Source organism: Strigops habroptila, chromosome 4 (assembly GCF_004027225.2).
Source record: "Strigops habroptila isolate Jane chromosome 4, bStrHab1.2.pri, whole genome shotgun sequence".
Classification (NCBI taxonomy): domain Eukaryota; kingdom Metazoa; phylum Chordata; class Aves; order Psittaciformes; family Psittacidae; genus Strigops; species Strigops habroptila.
Window position 1 is genome coordinate 11,569,514 of NC_046358.1, and position 22,137 is coordinate 11,591,650.

Genomic DNA, 22,137 nt, shown 5'->3' on the forward strand with positions numbered 1-22,137 from the left:
TCCACATCCCAAGGGCCTCTTCAAGATCTTAATCACAAATATTATTCATCATTTCATTACAAGGATACCGAATAACTCTATGCATATACCAGGTGATTGCCCATTTGTACAACACGTAGCTGTGGCAGCTTCATATATATTTGAAGCATATACATCTGCATATACATTCTGCATATACATCCAGAAAAACGTAAAAGCAAGTCACATGGACATTTCCAAAATGACAAAATCAGGGAAAAACAAATGTGGCCAGGAATAAACAAGTAAGCGGAATTTCCCAGCACATTTCCTTTGCCCGGGGCACAACCTTCTCTCTACTAGGAGGAAATGGTCATTTGTGAAAAGTGAAACTTCGCAATGTCCAAAAGACTCTCAGAGGTGGAAAGGAATGGAGATACATGGAGAAAACCACCCAGGTGGTTTGAACCTTTCTCACCTGCTGTTACATGGTGCCGGCGATGAGGGAGCAGGCAATAAGTGTTTTGTGCTGCTGTTTGGTCACTGCCCAAGTTTATTTCTAGTGGTGCATTTTTCCAAAGGGATCACATAATGCTCCAACTCCCTGGTCACTGAAGGGATGTATGAGCTCAGAGTAAAACTCAGGGAAAAGTAAAGAGCTTGTAAACCCTGTGTGAAGAGGAGTGGTACCACTCGCAGTGGGCTGTAAGGGAGCACCCAGGCTGGGAGGTGTTAGAGACACAAAAAGTGCTGGGGGAAAAACAAGAGTCTGCATTTCTCCTTTTTTGGGTTTTCTTTTGAAACATTGCCCTTGTTAAGGAAGAAGATGCAGACAGGGAATATTGAGAACTGGAGGGGTGTTGAGGGCCGAGCAGGGGCTGCCCACCACCAGGTCAGAGCACATTGTGCTCGCCATGCTGGAGCATTTTAGGAAACAGAGCTTTTATTTACACGGAGGCTTGGGGAATCTCTCTGCCTCTGTATATGGAGACAGGCTGGGTGCTCAGTCGTGCTGCTTTTCCTGCTCCAGTCACCCAAATGCACAGGGCAGATTTCCATGGATGGTCACCCTGGAAAGAGCCAGTCTGACCGGCTTGCCACAGCACCAGAGCAGCCAAGCAGGAAAGCCAGCTGGTTTCAAGAACTGCACGTAACAGTTTAAAACCAAACAACTAAAACTAACAAAAAAGGGACAAAACAAGTCAAATAAACCCACAACGGGAAAGGAACCGCTCAGCTTCATCACTGATTTCTTGAACATGCCCATTGAGTCATTTCATCAGAAAAGCATCCCGGTTTCTGCAGAGCAGAGGCAGGAGGAGCAGCATGCTGGGAGCTGAGCTGTGGGCAGGTCTGGTAGGTATCATCCCTGTCCCGATGGAAGCGTCCATGAGTTTCACCACCTTATTTGGCTATTGCTGCTTGTACGGAGTGAGGACTTCTTGCAAACAGTGGGAAGAGCCCTGGGGATGCTTGGCTGCCTCTGACGTAAGAGTTTTGCCAGTGCATTTTTGACCTTGCTTTGCCTCTCAGCGGAGAACTGGAGATCACGCTGCCCACCTCTCCGCACACCCACTGCTGAGCAGTGGTGCTGGGAGGAAAGGAATGCCCCAAGGACGGTGGCACCTGGCCTTAGCCAGGACAGAAAGGGCAAAGAGAGTGGCTTTTCCCGTTCTCAGGGAAAGAGAAACTCTGCAAATGGTTTTAAGAGCACACAGAACCAGCACCCTCTACCTCATGGCATGCATTCAGCTGTACTAAAAGGTTACTAGCTGCAGTGGAGCTGTATTGAATTGCATCAGCTGGGAACCTCATCCAAAATATTCGGGTTGAGAGTAACCCTTTCTATTTATTGCCCTATTGTTTTACACTGGAAGAACACTGAGATACAATCTGTGAAATTTTATTGTTACAGACCAGCTTTCCCCTGCCCTCCCAAGCTGTCACCCTTTAAATTATGCTCCAGCTTCCACGTTTGGGGGATGAAATGGGGGTTACATTGACAGGGATTAAGGCACCAGCAGAATTTGGTGGTGGAGGTCATCTGCTGCCCATCCTCCCATCATTCAGCACAGTATTACCCAATTTCCTCTGCACCATCAGCCACATGAGCCCAAATTCTCTGCACTGTTCATGAGTAAAACCTGGCTTACTCTGCCCAGGGTGAGCTCAGGAAAGCTTTTATCGATGCATTTGAAAATATAGAGTGGAAATGCGGCAAAACTTCATCATCCCCACTAAGAACATTTTGTTGCCTCCACAATGGCAAAGCTCCCACTGCCATTCCTGCACAGGATGTGGGAACAGTGCTTGTGGGGAAAGTTCTGTAGTGGTAGAGCCATCCCCGAGGCTGCCAGGGAGGGAACGGCTTTGTCAGGACATAGCTTCGCATCACCTGGCACAGTGTGGGATACATCCTGCCCGCTGCCTCCAACCACCACGCCGGACCTCAAAACACGGCTCCTTCCGCTTGGCGGTTTTTCAGGAAGCCCAGTTGCCTTGGCGGGATGTGTGTATCATTGGGTGGAGAGCTACAGGAAGCGGATAATTTTTTTTTTTTTTCTCCATTTGTGCCGGTTCAGACTCATTTTAAAGACAGTTCCCACTTCCTAGATTGACAGATGATAAGGATGGAGAGAACCGGCACATCGCCCAGCCTCAGCATGGGCACCGCACAAGCCATGGACTGCGATGCCAAGGTAAGCGGTTTGCCTAACATGTCTTATTCCGCTTATGAACTAGGGGCTTTTAAATAGCCAGCGTCAAAAAGAACCCAAACAAACACCAAACTAACGCGGCAGCGGGCAGGGCTTCCAGGGAAAGGCGTTCGAAGCATCCACGCGTTTGGGACACTGAGTTCCCGCCGGCCCTAGAGGACGCTCTCCGGGCCGGCTCCCGCGCTCCCCTCCGGCACGCAGCGGCACCCCCACGGCCGCGCTGGGGTCGGGGGGACCCCGCGTCCAGCGGCTGCGCCCCTCGGCGAGCGCCGGTGCGGCCGGGCCGGCCCGAGTCCAGCCGAGCCGCCCCCCAGCGAGTCCCGGATGTTGGAGCGGTCCCACTTACTCCGTCCTTCGCTTCCATAAAAGGCCAAGGGGCTCGGCGGCGCGGGGCGCGTTTTTCCTTTAATTATTATCCCCCTCCTCCTCCTCCTCCTCCTCTCCCTCCTCCTTCTTCTCCTCCCTCTCGCCGCCCGCCCCTTCTCCTCCCGCGGCGGCCCCGCAGGCAGCGGCTGGGGGCGGCGGGGCAGCTCTGCACCCCCCGATCCCGCCCCACCGCGCCCCCATCCCACCCCCCCGGGGCGCGGGCGGGCCGTGCCGAGCCGAGCCGTGCCGGCAGGCGGGCGGTGAGGCGCGGCTGGCGGCGCAGGAGGCCGGGGCCATGGCGCTGGACGGGATCCGCATGCCGGATGGCTGCTACGCCGATGGGACGTGGGAGCTGAGCGTCCATGTCACTGACCTGGGCCGCGACGTCACCCTGAGGGTCACCGGCGAGATCCACATCGGTGGCGTCATGCTGCGCCTCGTCGAGAAGCTCGGTGAGTTCCCCGGTACCTCACAACCAGCCCAGCACTCTGCCCCGGCATCCTCCCAGGACCCTGACCCAGGACCCAGCACCCTGCGCCAGTACTGTGCTGAAGCTACCAGCACCGTGCTTGAGCGCCCAGGACCCTGCCCAGCACCGTGCTTGAGCATCCAGGACCCTACCCCAGTACTCAGTACTTCAGCACTCAGCGGCCAGCATCCTGCCCCACTACTCTGCTTAAGCACCCAGCGTCTTGTCCCAGTGCTGTGCTTTAGCTCCCAGCACTCTGCTTAGCACCCTGGCTGTCCCAGCACCCGTCTCAGCACCCTGCCTACGCCAGGTCCCAGAACCCTCCCCTAGCACCCCATCCCCTCGCTGCCCCTTTCGCATATGCACCCTGCCGGGCTCCATAGCGAAGCCCCCGCTCCCCCGGCAGCAGGCTCCGTGTCCCCAGCCAGCGCCCTGGGCTGCACCTCGAACTGCCTCGGGCCCAAACCAGCCCAACTTTTACACCCCGGGGCCGGTTTGCCTGTGGCGGGGCCTCAGCCCCCATCGCCGCCTGCTTTGTACTCAGTTTTACCCAGAGCCAGGAAACATCTTCATTCATGGGGTGGTGGGGGGGATTTTGTGGGTGCTCTCCAGTTTACAGAAAAATTGAATTCTGAAGTTGTAGCTGGCTCCGCGCTACTTCGGACGAGGGAAGTGCCTGCGAGGGCCCTTTGCGAGCATGGGGTGGCTTGGGCGACGCGGGAGCTTGGGCTTGGGACGGGGGACACCGCGGTGTCCGGTGGCTTTGGGTGCGCACCTGGACAAAGAGCCCGTTTGTCTGGGACGCGTGGGAACGCACGGCCGAAGCCGCAGCGATGGCTTTGTGGTGGAGGAGATCCCTGCTGAAAGCGAGCGCCCCGACTCGCCGGCCGCGGGGAACTCTGCCCCGCCAAACCTCCCGCTTGTCTTTTTATCAGCTCTTTATGGCTCGGGTGTGTTTACTTAACGGTATAGTCTAGGCTGATGATTGTAATTGCTCAAATAAAATATTAATTGCGAGGTCCCCGCGCGTGCCTGCGGCTGTGGGAGTAGCGGAGCTGTCAGCTGCACATGCAGGTCCCGGTTCAATGCAAAGTCCTCATGCGACTTTAAAAATACCATTTTCCTCCATGCTTAGGTTTTGATTTATTAATTATCTGAAGTTACAGGAAGGAAGAGATGGATATAAATATGCTTGTTTCGAAAGGAAGCAAGTGCTCGCATCAAAAGGCCTTGTGCTGGAGATAGCCTTGACTCTCCGAAAACGGTTATTTTTTTGCTGGAGCTGCAGAAAGATTTGCTGGATTTGAGCACTCAGTGGCTAGGGTAAAAACATAACAGCTCTCTAGAAACGATTAAAAATCAACCCATTGATCATGAATGAATAAGCAATGTACTCCTCAGTTTTGAGCTGCGCTGGGTGTCAGGACCAGCAGATGCCAAAGCAGAGCTGGGGCCGACTCATGTGCCATAAGCTGGGTGCATGCATAGGGATGAAGCCCAGCAAGGACTTAAATTAGTGCCTGACGTAATGCACCACCACTCCCCCCCCCCCCAGTGTGTTTGCCCGGATCGTCTCCACTTGTTAAATTAGGGATTGTATTAGAGGGAAGGAATGCAGTGGCTGCAGCCGCCGGCCCAGCGGGGGGAGTGGAGATGGTGCTCCCTGGGGGGCTCAGCCCCAATGCCCCCCTTCCCAGGATGGTCAAGACCTGTGGATATCTCCAGCTGTTGCGTTCCCTTTCCCCCTGGCTTTTGTCGCTGAGCCAAGCTATACGTATTTAGTTCCTTTTAATCTTCCTGCATGTCAGCTCTTCCAGCCCTCATTACTTTTATGGCTCTTCTTTGAGCTCCTGCCAGTTTATCAGGGTCGGGTTTAGCAGAGAGGGGTGGGACAGGACTTGTGTCTCACCCTCATGTGCCTCCTGAATGCCCTGCTTCATCTAGCCTCTGCCACTGCTTCGTCTCCAGATATATTAATTTTGCAATTTTTCCATATTGGAACCCTTTCCCTGTATTTTTAACCCATCATTTGTCTGTCCCTGACAGTGTTGGTTTCCCTCTTCTAACAACTCCAAGTGTTAAAAAAATTATTAATCTTTAGCAAAGCAGATTTTTGCTGTGAGTTTTAAGGAAATTTCTTAAAACAAAGTTTCTTTGCAGTTCTGGGATCCCCTATGAACCACACTGCTTGCACATTGCGGGGCTGTATCTTGGGCAGGGATTTACTGGCTCCATCCTTTTGGACAAACCTCCTGTGGGCTTTGTGCTGCTGGAGAGCAGGGAAGGGAGATTTCTGTGGCCTGCTCAGAGTTTCACTGAAGTTTAGGGCATCACTGTGAATTTGCAGACATTGGTCCCACTGTGGTTGTAGGATGCTGATAGAAGTTCTTGAACCATTAGTGAGCGAGGGAGAAAAAATGCCTTCCCTCCTCCCAGCAGCAAGGAGAGCCTGGAAAAGAGAAAATCTAGATTTATATTAGTATTTTCTGATGCTTGTAGGAGAAAACGATTGCAGTAAATAGCCCTTTGCCCTGGAGAGGCCTGGGGTGCCATTCTCAGGGCAAGAACACAGGAAAGTCTCTCTTTCGTTACTGCAAGGCTGCAGGTATCAGTAAATCTTGTCAACTCAGTCCTTGCCTGCTTAGAGCGGCTGCAGTCAGACTATTTGGGAATAGGCAATTAAAATCTGTCACTAATGCAGGCAGGGATTGGAAGAAACCCAAGCAGCAGATAGGGATTCTGGTTACTCAAGTGAATTGCAATGACCTGTTCGCTCCCCTGTTATTTATCACCCCACTGGATTAAGCCACTTTGTTAATTGAGCTGTGCCGTGTGCTTGGCAGAGTCCTCTGAAAAATAGGCAAAAAACTGCTGAGGTTTTAAGAGCAGTAGTATTTAGTTAGTCCATGTGGGTTGGGAGTACTGGAAACTCCTGGTACTCACCCAGGGGTTTTTAGGAATTTTGCCACTATTGACTTACAAACAAAACAAAAAAAAAAGAGGCTTAAAATCACTGGGAGCAGAGGAAGGAAGGAAATGAACGCAGGTTATTGTTGTTGTCAACTTAAGACTGTTTTAAACACATGCAAGAAAAACACGCTGCTTTTTTGAAATGCACTTGGGAGGAGCTTTGTGGGATATATGTTAAATGCAGGATTGCATTTAGGGGGTGCTCTGTACAGTAGTGGGAATAAAAGAATAGCTGACAGAAGCAGGGAAAGGGGGGACAAATGGTGGCTGGCAGAGGACTGGCTTAAGACAGATGACCTAAATGTGCACTGAGCAGATTCAGAAAGTCTGTAGTTAAAAGTGGAAATGCAGATTTCTCTGTAGGTTTCTTTCACAGGCAGTAAATGCATAGCAGCCAGCTCCAGCTGTGGGGGCTCACTGGGAGGACGGAGCACCTTCAGGGGTTTGTACCTGAAGAAAATAGATAAGTGAATGAAAAAAAAAAAAAAGAGCTAGTTTGGGAATTACAGCAGTCCTGGACTGAAAAGCGTTAATGCTTGGTGCATCGCCTGGCCAAGGCAGGAGGATGGCTCACGGTGCTGCCCTGCAGCATGGTGGCATCCCTGTTTTATCAAGCCAGGATGGGTACATCAGCTGCACCGGGGATAAATGTCAAAGCAAGCCTTCCGCCCTCGATAAAGAACAGCTGATAATGGCAGGCAGTGATGACATCTTCTAAGGCCTTGGGGTTTTTGTGAATCGCATCTTTGATAAGGATTTGGGCAGCTGGTTTAAACTCCATTGTTCCGTGTTGGCAGCTCCTCCGCTATCTCCTTTCCGTCACTTTGGAGAGGGCAGGATGTCACTTGTGGACTGACACAGGAGTTGTCACATGCAAAATGTTTTGGTTTAGGTGCTTTAGCACATGGTAGCACATCAAGCTCGCTCTTTTGCTCTTTTGCTGATTTTAGCTTGCATATGTGTCTGGGATTTACCTGATGGGCTCTGTTCAACCGTCAAATGGACTCTGCCCACGTTATTTGGCCAATAACTTGATCTGTACTCTTTGCAAGATCAATTGAAAATATCAATGTTCTCCCAGTAAAGTCTCTTTATCTTAATGGACCCCTTAAAGGGTTATGAATAAAATACCAAGAAAGTGCAGCGTCATTGATTTCCTCAGGTTTGGGTTTGAGGTTTTGCAGTGCTTTTAAGTGTTCCAAGCTGTCATGAGACTTGGTGGGGAATTTTTTGACTTGAAACTGGGATGAACCCTTTGAAGCAGCTTAAGGCTATGTAAGAGAAATGCAGCATCCTTGCCCCAACCCATTCCTATTGCAAACACAAGGCAGGATGCAGTGCTGTCTTGTAGGTGACTTGCACCTTTTCCCTTGGACTTCTCCAAGGAGATTTGGGTCAGTGCTTACTAGGTGACTACATGTGCTTTACTGTTAGAGAAGGCAAGAGAAATAGTTGGAGGCTACAGAGAAAGAAAGGGGGTTTATTGTAGCCACGCTTTCCAGAAATACTTATTTTGAGCATCGGTGCTTGGTGCTTGGAGTATGGTTGGGACATTTCTTCGGTCTGTGCTTCCAGGATGACAGCCAAGCATTTCCATTTGCGAGATCTGCAGGTACTTGTGTGGCCATAAGTTGTCGGTTGAGATGGGAAGGGCTTTGAAATTCCTTCCTTATGCACTCGGTGGATAAGGAATTTGCTGGATGGTCACACTTAAAGAGTTGTGTCAATGGCTCAATGTCCAAGTGGAGATAGGTGATAACTGGTGTTCCTCAGGAGTCGGCAACATGGGCAGTGGGATTGAGCACACCCTCAGCGTGTTTGCCAATGACGCCAAGCTGTGTGGTACAGTTGACACAGTGAAGGGAAGGGATGCCATCCAGAGGGATCTGGACAGGCTGGAGAAGTGGGACAGCGCCAACCTCATGAAGTTCAACAAGGCTAAGTGCAAGGTTCTGCACCTGGGTCAGGGCAATCCCAAGCACAGCTACAGGCTTGGTGGAGAATGTTTTGAGAGCAGCCCTGAGGAGAAGGACTTGCAGTGTTGGTTGGCAAAAAAGCTCAACATAAGCTGTCAGTGTGTGCCTGCAGCCCAGAAAGCTGGGCTGCATCACCAGCAACGTGGCCAGAAGGTTGAAGGAGGTGATTCTCCCCTCTACTCCACTCTCGTGAGACCACACCTGCAGGTCTGCGTCCAGCTCTGGGGCCCCCAATACAAGAGGGATGTGGACCTGTTGGAGCAAGTCCAGAGGAGGCCATGAAGATGCTCCAAGGGCTGGAGCACCTCTGCTACGGAGACGGGCTGAGAGAGCCGGGGTTGTTCAGCCTGGAGAATAGAAGGCTCCAGGGAGACCTTAGAGCAGCTTCCAGTACCTAAAGGGGCAAGAAATTTGGAGAGGGACTTTTTACAAGGGCATGTAGGGATAGGACAAGGGATAATGGCTTTAAACTGAAAGGGGGTAGATTTATATTAGATACTAGGAAGAAGTTCTTCCCTGTGAGGGTGGCGAGGCCCTGGCACAGGTTGCCCAGAGGAGCTGTGGCTGCCCCATCCCTGGCAGTGTACAAGGCCAGGCTGGACGGGGCTTGGAGCAACCTGGTCTAGTGGAAGGTGTCCCGGTCTGTGGCAGGGGGTTGGAACTAGATGGTGTTTAAGGTCCTTTCCAAGCCAAACCATTTTATGATTCATTCTATGACTCTCTGATTCAAAATCAGCACTCAGTCATTCCTCAGTATTGCTTTTCAAGTACATGGTGTTCAGGAGAGGACTCTGAGTGCCATTTAGTATGCCTGGAGGCTTCTGAGAAGCTGTTTGTATTCCCTTTGAGGCTGAGTGGTGAGTGCTTGTCTCAAATAATGTGATAAATGGTGGCAGTGTTTGCTGCTGAGAGCAGTTTGGATGGCTGCAGTATGGGCAGGCAGTATGGGCTGCAGTATGGGCAGGACTCCTCTGATGCTCCACACTGACCCTGCTCCGGATTTCTCTGAGAAACCTCATCTCAGGCTTTTAAACAGCAAAACTTGCATAGCCAGTGGGAGGTGGGATGGTGAGCCTAGATGCTGAGGGGTGGATCTGGCATGCTGCTGAGCACAGAAGTCTTCTTGCTCCAGAAATGGGCAGAATTTGGGGCCATTTTGAGATGGAAGTGGCACCCTGGAAGATTCTAGAGCTGCCCAGCAGGGGTGCTCCCAACAGAGATGTTCCTGCATCAGCCGCGTCTTCAAGGAGACTAAGGGAGCCACTAACATGCATTGCATTTACATACTGCCCCTTGATTAATATCTTTGCTAGTGATCTGTGCTGAATCCTTGTCCTCCAAATAACACACTTTTTATGACATTTAGGTAAGAATATGCAAGTGCCTATTAACAGACATTCTCCAGCTGTGCACGTTGATCTGCGTAGGGCTGGCTCTTTACATCTAACTTTTGACTCCAGGAAACTTCTGTGTGGGCTCACACCAAATCATAGGATCATGGCTCAAATAATGTTCTCTTTGTTAGCCTAAGTGGGATATTCAGCTGAACTGCCAATGACCAGAGGAATTTGGGGCGGGGGTAGGTAAAAGCTACATTCAGGCAGCTCTAAACTGTGTCACAGCAATTAATATTTCTGCCTAGAGTGGAGATGACTCTTCAGAACAACAAAAAAAAAAAAAACCACCACAAAACTTACATTTTTAAATTTTGGTTTTATTTGTTGTTGTTATTATTATTTAAATTGTCTCACTTGAGCCATCTGCTTTGGTTCAGAAGAGCCTGGCCAATGACAGAGATCCCAGTCAGAGGGGGAAGAAAGTGGGGCGGGAGGTGGCAGCAGCGTTCCCGCGAATACCAGAGCCGGGGTTTGTTGTACCACAGACAGGAAATTGTTGGGTTTGCTGCTCCCACCCAGCCCAAATCAGCAGTTTCCTCTTCCAGTTCCCTCAGGTTTCCATTTGACGTACGGTCCACGGGGAAGCCGGCATGAGGAGCTGTGCTCACATCACTCCAAGGGAGTTAAAATGATATAAATCATCATGTTCACACACTTTTTTTTTTTTTCCTTTCCGTTTTCTTTTTTCTCTGTAGCCATCCTTTCCTTTTCCCCACCCTCCTCTGTCAGAGCTTGCATTTCACCCAGGCATCTGGCTGAGTCTCTCTCAACCATATAAAATCCCAAACAAATTGTACTCAAAATAGAATCATAGAAAGTTTAGGTTGGAAAAGACCTTTAAGATCATTTAGTCCAGCTGTTAACCTGGCACTTCCAAGCCCACCACTAGACCATGTTCTCAGTGCCACATTTACACATCTTTTAAATACCTCCAGGGACAGCAGCTCCACCACTTCCCTGGGCAGCCTGTTCCAACACTTGACAACCCTTTTGGTGAAGACATTTTTCTTAATATCCAACCTAAACCTCCCCAGCTGCAGCTTGAGGCCATTTCCTCTCATCCTTTCACTTGTTACTTGAGAGAAGAGACCGACTCCCACCTCTCTAAAACCTTCTTTCAGTTGGTTGTAGAGAGTGGTAAGGTCTCCCCTCAGCCTCCTTTTCTCCAGACTAAACCCTCCGCCACATCCCTCAGCCGTTCCTCATAAGACTTGTGCTCCAGACCCTTCACCACTTTCGCTGCCCATCTTTGGACCTGCTCCAGCACCTCGATATCTCTCTTGTAGGGCGGGGCCCAGAACTGAACACAGGATTCAGGGTGCAGCCTCACCAATGCCGAGTACAGGGGGACAATCACTGCCCTGGCCCTGCTGGACACACTATTTCTGATACAGGCCAGGATGCTGTTGGCCTTCTTGGCTGCCTGGGCACACTCATACTCAGCCAACTGTCGACCAACACCCCCAGGTCCTTCTCTGCCAGGCAACTTTCCAACTCTTTGCCAAGCCTGTAGCATGGCATGGGGTTGTGGTGGCTCAAGTACAGGACCCGGCACTTGGACTTACTGAATCTCACACAGTTGGCTTCAACCCATCGATCCAGCGTGTTCTGAGCCCTCTGTGGAGCCTTCCTGCCCTCAGGCACATCAACACTCCCACCCAACCTGGTGTCTTCTGTGAACTGAGGGTTCCACTTGTCTAGATCGTTGATAAAGATATTAAACAGATCTGGCCGCAACACTGAGCTCTGGGGAACACCACTTGTGACCAGCCACCACCTGGATTTAACTCCATTCACCACCACACTTTGGGCTTGGCCATCTAGGCAGTTTTTACTCAGTGAACAGCACACCCCTCCAAGCCATGAGCAGCCAGTTTCTCTTCTCTTCCTCTTCCAAGGAGAAACGGTGGGAAACGGTGTCAAAGACTTTACCAAAGTCCAGGTAGGCAACATCCACAGCCTTTCCCACACCCACTAAGTAGGATAGTTTAGTATTTATAGAAGCCAAATGCCTCCAGGTGTTCCCTCTTGCTGTGCTGTCATGTGTGCGATGGTTGCATTCATGGCAGGCATCCTCCTCTGGCTACCAAGGTAAAATCATGCCCGACTCTGATTTTAGTTTAGTTTGGTCTTAAAAAATGGCATTTGGTAGTTGTCAGTCTGCAGCTTGCAGTCCACAGTGGGTTTACGAGCAACTTCTTTCAATCCTCTATTTCAGTCCTCTATGTTCCATTTCACTAAGGACATTATAAAAAACAAAACAGGAACCTGGATTTTAACCCTTGGTCTATGATTGGGGGAAGAAGGATTGCGGATAACTGCATGAGATCGTGGGTGTGGGAGTGTTTACCAAGTTGAGAAAGAGAAGAGGGAGTATTTGCACTGCAAACTTCAGTCGTTTCGACATCACCATTGACACTGCCACTGTGAGCTATTTATAGTGGGTTTTAGTGACGTTTTTTCTTACAGACAAGGGGAAGGAAGGAGATTTATGGTACTCATGGAGCTTTTGGTACACCACCTTCAGCCCAGCATCCAACCCTGGGTGTGTTTGGGGGAAAAACTCCCATAGTGTTAAAACGATCTTAAAGAAGATGCATTTCTTTGTTCTCGGTCTGAAATGTGAATTAACCGATAGCTTAGAAAGAGGCAGAGAAACAAAACCATGCAAAACTTCTCAGCTTGTGGGATTCAGTTATGAATGTTCTCAGTGACTTTCAGGGTTTTGCAGGTGTTATAATTTGGAAAAGTACTGAGAACCTCAGATTCCTGGTGGATGGAAAAATAACAAGTTTGGCCAGAGTTGCAGTAACTTTGTTTTCTTGCCGAGATTCGATTTTTTGCACATTGCTCTTGTTGTCTAGGCTGGAGATTCCACCAAGTAGAACTGATAGGTCAGGGGAAGAAGAGTGCCTAGCAAACCAGAGGAAAGCTTTTTTGTTTTCTTTTTTATTTTCAGAGAACTGTACTCCTTGGCTTTCCTCACACTCACCCATTTTCCAGCAAGGTTGCAGCAGCTCTGAGTGCAGCTTGTGTTCAGTGGCCACTCAGATATGAATGTCATGTCGGTCAGTAGTTGTGTGCATGGCGTGTACCTGTGCCAGCATTATTTCCTCTCTTGCAGACTAGGTGGGATCTTGGAAACTGCATATTTTCATTAACATGTGGCTGAATTTGGACAACAGGTTGCAAACAGCATTGAGAGGGGATGCACAGAGGCAAACAGGCACAGCAGTGGTTGCATAAACCTTCCCCTTTATAATCTCAGCTGGTTTTTAGCTTGCAAAACAACAAGACAGCAACCAGAAATGCGTCTTGCCAATTATTACATTTTGAATCTCTTACCAGCTGATTATACATTCTTGTTTGGTGGTGGTTTTCTTCCCCTCACCCCGCCCCCGGTCCCTGCAGGCATATGTACTTTTGGAAGAGTTAATTGCTGAAACTCCAAATTCAATTAGAAAGTCTGTGTTTTATGAAATTGCCTGTAAAGAGCTATATCGCTGTCTTGCTGAGCTTCCCTTCCTTGCTGATAATACACAGAGCTTTGCATGACACGATGTCTGCTCGAGAGCTGTCTGCAGCAGAGATTGTCTTTGCTGCGTTCTGCATGTCCTGCCCTTGGCTTTTGTGCCTGATCTTGGTTATGTGATGGGCGAGGTGGGCCCAAGCTCAAGGTTAGAGGTCTTAAAGCCCTTTAAAAGCGTGTTGCGTGCTTCAGTGAGCTTGGGCTCACATGCAGAAATAAATAAGAAAAATAGTGGAATTTCCTCCCCTTCCCATGGCATCTCGCCATGGCTCTGCAAAGGACCGATCAGCTCATCCCAAAATGCATGCAAGGAAAGGCTGGCGGCATGTGCAGTGCTTCTGGCTGCTGTCACTGCCAGGGAAGGATAACACATCTTTATGCTCTGCCCGAGGGGATGCACTTTGTGTGAAACCTGGAAGGTTTGGTGTCCCTCTGCTGCAGTCCAGGATCCCACCTGGTCTGCAGGAGCGGGACCAACACTGGCTTACAGGTTTGGTGTGTGGTGAGGCTGCCCGAGGCATCTTGACAGTTGCAAACCTCCCTTTCCAAGGGGCTGAGCTTTATCAGAGAATAACTGTTGTTAAAGCGTGCTTGGGCACTTGCCTGGTGAGACTGAAGCTTTAGACAGGAGGTTGGGAATTCAGGTTGTCCTCCTTTATCTGCCGTATGCATCCATCCTGCCAAATGTCCTCTGGCTCCGTTATTTGGTATGATGTCTTTTTGGCAGGGACCAGCTCCTTTATGCCTTGCATGTTCACTGGGGATGAGTCAGGATTGCAGACTGCTGGCACATCACCCTGGGGCACCTTTCCTTTTTGGTGAGGGAAGTGTGATACATGGCTGGAGGGTGAGGGAGCGCCTGGGCTGGTAGTCAAGGTAGTTGAGTGCTCCCTGGAGAAATGGTCTTCCTTCCTGCTTTCCGATGCTTCCTATTTTGTGCTGGATGATTCATGGAAACCGCACTCCTTAATTGAGTTTTCTGCCATTTCTTGTGATTCCATTGGAGGCCGGGAGCAGCCAGTGCAAGCCTCCTCTGGAGGGGTGCTTGACGAGTGGGGGGAAACATGGCAAAATCAGGTTGGAAAGATCCTGTTTTTTAAAAAATAAAATTAAATAAGAATCCACCCTTGGAAAATGAGAAAGCCAAACTGCCCTGGGAGGCTGGTGCAAGGATTTAAAGCAAGTCTGCATGGTGCTTGCGAAGACTTTCCTGAGCTGCTTGGTGCCTGTTAGCATAGGGGCACTGGGAAGCTGAGGTGGCCCTGGCTTTTGGCTCCTCTGGAGAGTTTCCTGACATTTCAACTGGGTTCAGTATTGCTGCAAATCTGCTCTCCCTGCTCAGGGGTTTAAACAGGGCTGGGTATGGCTGTATTTTGCAGTTGAGCAGCTCAGAGAAACCCGCAGACCTCCTGCTGCAATAGATGCTGAGAAATAAAATATATTTTATTATATATATATGTATAATAAATTTATGCATAAAAGCATAATAAAAAAGTGTCTAGGTACCTCTAGGGCAAACGCCATATGCTCAATTCACAGCTTGTGCTACAGTTTGCATGTGCCTTTTGAGTTTGTGGGATAGTATCAGAGGTGTAAAGCAAATTTAAAGGTGGTTTTGCTGTTCTTTCCATAGGAGGGTAGCATCTGTTCAGGTCAAAGGTGCTTGTTACTGTGGCCAGCATGAGATAAATCATTTCAGCCCTGGGAGGAGGAGGAGTTACTTGTGTTTCAGTACTAGCAATGCAAGAAGTAGATAACTGCCGTGGCATCTTAATGAATTAAATTTCCAAGTGCTAGTTGAGTAATCCTATTAACACTGAAAAGAGCTTCCTTCCTAGAGTTTACTTAAGAAAAAAGGTAACTTTCAGGCTTGTCAGGATTTGCTCTTCTCCCTGAAGTCTGCTGGTGGACTTGACTCTGGCAGAGATGCTTGAAGGCTCAGTATCCTCGGGGTCGAGCAGTTTAAGGGTGGAGGAGCAAAGCCCTGCCTTGCCAGGAGCAGCGTTTTGGGGGGGTGCATTTGGGTTTGAATATCAGCCTCTTGTGTTTACAAAGACCCTCACTGATGTTTTGGGCTTGTAAAATGTCCTTGCTCTGCAAAATGCTTATAAAACAAAACCAGTGATTTAGAAACCAAGCGGTAAAATTTCACAGGGGCTTCTGCCAAGCCTCATTGCTGGGCTGTGTAGATGGTGGGCTCTTCAGGGGAGGGTGGTGCTTTTGAGCAACAAAAAGATTGACCATGGCATTTTTTGCCACCTCTTTGGTGCTTCAGCTACCATCCCTGCTCTGTCGAGACATGGGCTTGCCCTTGTAAACCTCACTTATAAACCAAATAAAAGGACGCTTCTTTTTCCAGCAGTGCAGCAGCACGTTCTCTCACTAGCAGAAGACGCTCCATAATTTTTCTGAGCAAGGACACATTTAACATCTGCATTCAGTGTTGTGTCCTGATGCACTTGGTGTCCTCCACAGGCATTTTTCATTGCTCTTGAATGGCTCTCTGCGACTACACAGTGTGCTTTGACGTCAGGATTTCATGGTGGTGAACCATAAGTGTGTACCCTGGCACGCTGGGAAGAGAGGGAGGTCTCCTGGACTGGATTGTGCTCACAGGAGTCACAGCATCGGGAACAAGGCTGCTTTTGTCCATATTTATTTAGGTTTTTTTTTTTTTTTTTTGTAAGTCAAACTGTTTTTCATGCAAGAAATGTTCTTCTTAAATTCCAGCACAGGCCCACCCTGTTTTGGACACCTCCATGGGTGTGTAGATGTTCTCCTGAACATTTGTTCTCCTGAAAACAAAATAGGATAAAATAGTGGTGATAGTTGCCCATGGTGGTAGATGCTGGAGAATTTGAGGTACCACTTTGTATTTACACATGGGCAAAAGCCTTTCTACAGGTAGTTGTGGCAGTGTGGCTGCCGTATGCTGTATCTTTCATAGCACGTGTCAAATATGAGGCATGTGACTAAAACCCCCTATTAAGTCTTATTAGTACCAAGAGCATCAGATTGTTGTGGCTACAGCTTTATTACAGCAGTCTGATAATAATTTTATAGGATGTTTATCTCTTTGTTCCAAAGTATAATTTTTCAAGTGTTGTGACCAGAGGCTGGAAGGATTTTTGTTGCATTTTGAACTTTGCTCTGCAATTAAATCACCATTGGGGGTTGGAGAGGAGTCTACTTCAGTGCACACCATATCCCAAATGACTCAAATTCACACTAAAAGAGAGATTCTGCCCCAAGACAGTGACTGTATCACCCAGCAAAACACATCAGCACTTTTGTTGGGCTCAAGATAAATGAAAACAGCTCTGTCTTTAATTTTTTTTTCCATAATTGCCCTGGAAGGAGTGGCTTTGGCATGTTTAAAGGAATCTGAGTTTAAAGAGGTCAATGCGAGCAGCAAGGAGGCTATATCCCATCCCTCCCCATAGGGACCAATGTGTTCAGCTATATAGATACACCTCTCTGTGTGTGTATATGTACATATATACATCCGTAAAATATCTTTATAAACACACAGCTATGTATGTGTTTATATTTGTATTTAAATATGTAAAAATATAAATATGTATTTAAAGAAATCTGGCTTGGCTGGGGTTTTTTTGCTTTATTTTTGATGGCAGCGATGTTAGCCCAAAATGAGCTGGTCAGTGCGCTGGCATTTTAGGGTTGCAGAGCAGCCTGGGCACATCTATCTCGTGAAATTCCAATCCCTGCACTGGTTGGGAGGATGTTTCAAAAGCAAGTGATGATCTTGCAGCCATCCCCATCAAACTGCATGGGCCTGGATCCGATCCACTGAGATGCAGGAGCTGATCCCTGCACTGCTTCTGCAGGTGGGGAACGGAAATGCAGCAGTATTTAGTGGTTGGATCAGTAGTTTCTGAAAAGTATATATCAATGACCATGAGAGCAGGCGCTGGCTGGAGTGGGACCTTCAGCAACCCTCTTGGCTGTAAAACACTGCTTTATTCTTGTACTTCCCCAGCACCTCTGTCCTGCTCCATTAACCAGATTAGCCATTTTGGGGTACTTCTGAATGTTTCAGGAGCATTTGCAGTATTCTCTATTCCCATCATTATTGAGTGATGGGAAGATCATACACCTTCAGGCCTCATAGACACACACCACTGGTAGTATATGGAAAAGGAAAACCTACCAAAGGCACACATGAGGTTATGTGCAGTGATTTTTGGTGGTTTGTTTGGGGGAGTTTTTTCTCCTTTTTTAATTGTAGTCCTAAATTGCTCTCCTTTTCAAATTTTAGAATATTTCGGCCTTGCTTTCCATGCATGGTGGCTGTGCAATGCACAGGGGACAGGAGGTGGAGGGGAGGGTGCATCCCCTCCCAGGGAGCTCGCCTGGGGCACATGAGGTGCTCCCCAGCTAATTATTGCTGGACGTCTTTTTTCCTTTGAAGGAGTTTTTCCTCCCTGCTGGCTTCCCAAGAGGGGTGCGTAACCAGCCAACACCCAGCCTTTAGCTTGGAGAGCCCTGGCCACTCCTTGGGGCTTGCAAGTGCTGGATTAATGCATTATCAGCCGGTATTTGAGCTTAAAGGTACTTTAATCCTCCAGCTGCCTCTTGAGCTGTCTGCGGCCTGCAGTCAGGGTTTTAAACGTGTTGTCCACGTCTGTATTCTTTTCAATAAAATGTGTATTGCATATTAATTTAAAGAAAATAAATGCAACGCACTTATTTCTTCCATCCTTTTAGGAACCCTTGAGTAACTTCAACCCATCTGTACCAAAGTCATTGAAAAGCTGTAAGGTTTGTTGTTTGGTTGGTGGTTTATTTTTTCTGTAGATTACCAAGTACAAAAATCAGTTTCTGCAGAAGAAATGCTTGGCTCGTGAGCTGGTTCAGTCCTTGCAATGTGTCTTATATATGTAGCATTTTTATATATGTATGTGTGTGTATAAACATATGTGTGTGCTTATGTGACGCATATATGTGTATATATATTTTATGTATGTACCTATGTGTGTACATATTATGTATGCGTGTGTTTATATATATGTATATGGTGTATGTGTATATGTGTGTTTATATGCATAATGTATTTTATATCTGCATATATGTTTTATATGTATGGAGCAATATGAGGTATTGTGTGGGTAATTGAAAGGCATTTTCCTACCTCAGCTACCCAAGCGTGACTAGTCCAGAGCAGGAGTAATCCTCATTAAAAGCACCCCCAGTGCACACTCACCCCTGGGAAGAGCCAGGACCGGGAGAGCTGCTGTGCTAATTCTGCCTTTATGGAAAAACAACCAGTGAGATGGATGGGCTTTGGTTCTGCTGTGTTTTGTACTGGAGGAGGATGGTTCTTTCATATTGCTCCCATGGGAGGGCTGAAGACTTGAACCCAATCCTCTAAAAGCCATCACTTATAATTAAGAAATGAACTGAAAGCTCTGCTTTGGTTGCATCCGCTGACTCTCCGAAGGTGAAGAGTATTCCAGGGAAAACGGCTTCAGCTGCCAGTCTTTGTTTCCAAAACTCAAACAAAAAAAACATGATGCAAACTAGACAGACTTGCAGAAGTTCCCTATGTACCTATTCTGGCTTATGTCGGAGCTTTTTAGTAATCTGCCTCCAATGTTAGGGTGATGGAGGCATTGGTAGGCTCTTTGCTGTCCTATGAATTTAATCAGGGATGTGTGTGTGAAAGGGGATCTGGTGCTACCCCATGGGAGATATCTAAAGAGATGGAGACCACCACTGCTGGACTTTCCTGGTCTCCAGTTATCAGTCTAGTGAGGTTTAACCATGTGCTGGGGAGGAGTGGAATAAAAAGATGTTTATTTAGTTTTATCAGGGCTCCATTGTCCTGGGTGGTGCATGGCAGGAAAGCTCATCTGCAAGAAGGGATATCCCAAAATAACAAGGCAGATACAGTGTTTATGTAACACTGGAGACTTGTATACTATTGCTAGTAAGTTGTAAGCTTGCACAGAGAGCCTGCCAAGTGACGGTAATGCTTCTGAAGAAAGGAGGTTCAGTAGCTGCTGCAGAAGTGGAGCAGAAAAGGAACTTTTAAAATCCATGGATGGGCAGAGGGAAAGTGTTTGAAGCAGCCAGCTCCTGGGATAAATGGGCCATCAGGCAGAGCGGATGGGGCTTCTTTGCACTTTGCCAAAATTTGTTGCTTAAATGGTAGTTGTGTATGTGTGTATCAGTGCCATAGCAGGCCCAGAATTAAAACACATTTTGTGTGCATCTCAATTAAGGCTTATTTTCTGCTACATGAATTCTGGATGTGAATTTAGTGGTAGCTGTGGGAATAAAAATCTGCAGTTGTAATTATGCTGGACAAGCTGGTGTAATGTGACTGCAGTGAGGCACTGGCATGAATTGAAAGCTAAGGATGTTTAAGGTTTAAAACACTTTATTGAGCAGCCTTTCACCTCTCCTTATAATGTCCTGTCCTTGCAGAGATCTCTGCAGCTCTCTGGGCGGGTGATTTAAGATGCCTCTTGCATTTGCAGGACTGTCTGAACAGCTTTTCAAGGTGAACAGCAAGTTTGCTCAGTGGGTTTTGCTATACAAAATGTCCTCAGCATCACCAGTGCCACATCTCTGCCTCTTGGCATAGTTTTGGGAGGCAAATGCAAAACCAGGTTCTTCCTCCAAAAAAACAATCACAGCCAGATCCCCCAGCCCTCCCAGGCTCCAGCAGCTGAGGTTTCGGTTCAGGCTGCACAGGGAGGTGGAGGAAGCTGGGAGCGGTGATTATTTTCGATGCCGGGAAGGAAGCGCCGTGCTTCCCTTTCCCGCGGGTGCTGCTGCTGGGGCTGGGCTCCTGGAACTCCCAGTCCCCAACCATGCTGATGCTGATGGCTCCATCCTCCACATCTCCACAGCCTTCACCTGGAAGGTTTCTTGCCTGGAAGGGGACCATCAGTAGCAATGACTTGCTGTGACCCTAGCAAATGTGTGCAGCTCATTTCCAGGGTCCCTCTGTGCTCTCCTTTGCCCAAGATGACCATGGTGGGAGGATGCTTTTTTGTTGCACTGAGGACACCTGAATCCTGGTGGCTCTGGTGTTCCTTTCCACCTGCTATGCCATAGGCAGGAATCAGCCTGATTTAAACTAACGTAGGTGGATTTTCCCATCCCACTGAACAAGCCTGTTTCTTTTGCTATTTGCTTTGACTGAGATGCTGATGGATACTTACCGGCTTTGACCATTTCTGCTTCTTTGTATAGCAGCATTGCTGTAAGGCTGGTACACTTCACAGCTGGAAATAGCAGCTCAGGGATGCACGAGTCACATTTAGCAGCTCAAAAGAGCTCTGGATCTGCAAACACCTCTGCTGAGATTTGCAGTGTGGATTTGGACCTGTAATAATGTTTTGAATTTGAGGTCTGTGATCTCTTAAATGAGTTTGCAGTGCTCAGAGACTTATCCGTGTTCTGGTAACTATGAAATGACCAGTCCTGTGACTGACAGTAGTAAATGGGAAAAGACTGAGCCAAAATAACAAGCCTTGTCATGAAGCTGTAACCCCAACAAATCAGTAACTCGTGAATTGGGACCCTGGTGAAGATTTATAAACCTTTGTTCAGATTTAACCAGGCAATTGGCATTCCCTGGCATGCAAGGGTTGTTCCAAGCCCTGAGTCGCACCCAGTGCTTTGCAAAGCACCAAAGGTTTCTTGTCAACATGTTAAACTCAGCCTCACAAGTCAGCTTCTAAACATTTGCCAAAGCTCTCTTACAAATAAATAAATAAACAAACAAATAAATAAATAAATACCCCATGGGGCAGCCACAGACCTTTACCTTTCTGGCTATAGCCAACATCTCACTGTTAATTCAAAGTGTTAATGGCTTTTAGGCCGAAAGACAATGCTGTGTGCATTTGTGCCAGAGCCTGAAAGGTTAATCTGCAGCGTGCGCTCAAATCCCCTTCTGTTAGGCATAAATGTTAGTGATTCAAAATGCCTTTATTTTTCCTCCCCCCAGAGTGCCAGTTTGTGCATTTCAGCGCCAATTCCTTCAGCTGTTAGTAGGGCAGAAGGTGGACTTCATTACAGAGTCCATTGTAATGATTTCTCAGATTTTTTTAAAGTAGCCAAGGCTTGTGCAAGTTTGCATGCTTTTCTATATTTGGTTTTGTTTAATTGGATAGTACAAAGCTGTTGAAAAGTCTAGCTGAACATTTCTGCTTTCTGGCTGCATGATTATGCTATTAGACCAGCTTCTGCTTGGTTTTCTCAGTAACGCTGAGCTCAAGATCCCATTTCCAGAGAGGGACAGAAAAAAGTTAGTTTGTCACACTGTTCACATCTCAATTTTAATTTCAGATGTGGCTCATGGGGATAATCTTCATGATGTTGATCCTGGAATGTATTCCTCGGTACCTTCAGCCTGTTGGGTGGTGTGTCTTCTGAGGCTTTGCCCCTGGACTCTGTTGGCTTTGCCCCTGGCTTTCAGGCTGGTACCCTGAGACGCATTGCTGCCCAAGGATGGAGAAAGGAGCGGTTACAATGAATGTTATCTGGCAGTTTTAATTTGGGTAAAACTGACGTTTTATATTGGGAATCCAGGGTCACAGGAGAATCTGGAGTTAAAAACTGAATTACTATATAACCAGTGCTTTAACCTGGGAATTGCTTTGCTTTCAAGCTTCTTTTTTATTATGAAAATTAAAATAATCTTCAGACAAAGTCCATAAGCTCAAAACTTACTGGTAACTCTGTCATTCACAGTATCGTAGAATCATAGAATGGTTTG

General features: G+C 47.8%; 1 protein-coding gene across 5 annotated transcripts in view; it reads left to right on the forward strand.

Annotated features, from left to right (window-relative positions):
- The first annotated feature begins 2,541 nt into the window (after positions 1 to 2,541).
- The window catches only part of FERMT2 (fermitin family member 2), a 52,364-nt gene continuing 32,768 nt past the window's right edge, over positions 2,542 to 22,137 (forward strand). For 4 of the 5 annotated variants that reach the window (XM_030482697.1, XM_030482698.1, XM_030482699.1 and 1 more), the window contains exons 1-2: positions 2,542 to 2,657; positions 3,295 to 3,493. In XM_030482697.1, coding sequence (XP_030338557.1) covers positions 2,580 to 2,657; positions 3,295 to 3,493 — 277 coding nt within the window. In that variant the 5' untranslated portion in view covers positions 2,542 to 2,579. Of the gene's footprint in view, positions 2,658 to 3,148; positions 3,494 to 22,137 lie in introns of those variants that run through there. The other variant, XM_030482701.1, reaches the window with a different exon arrangement.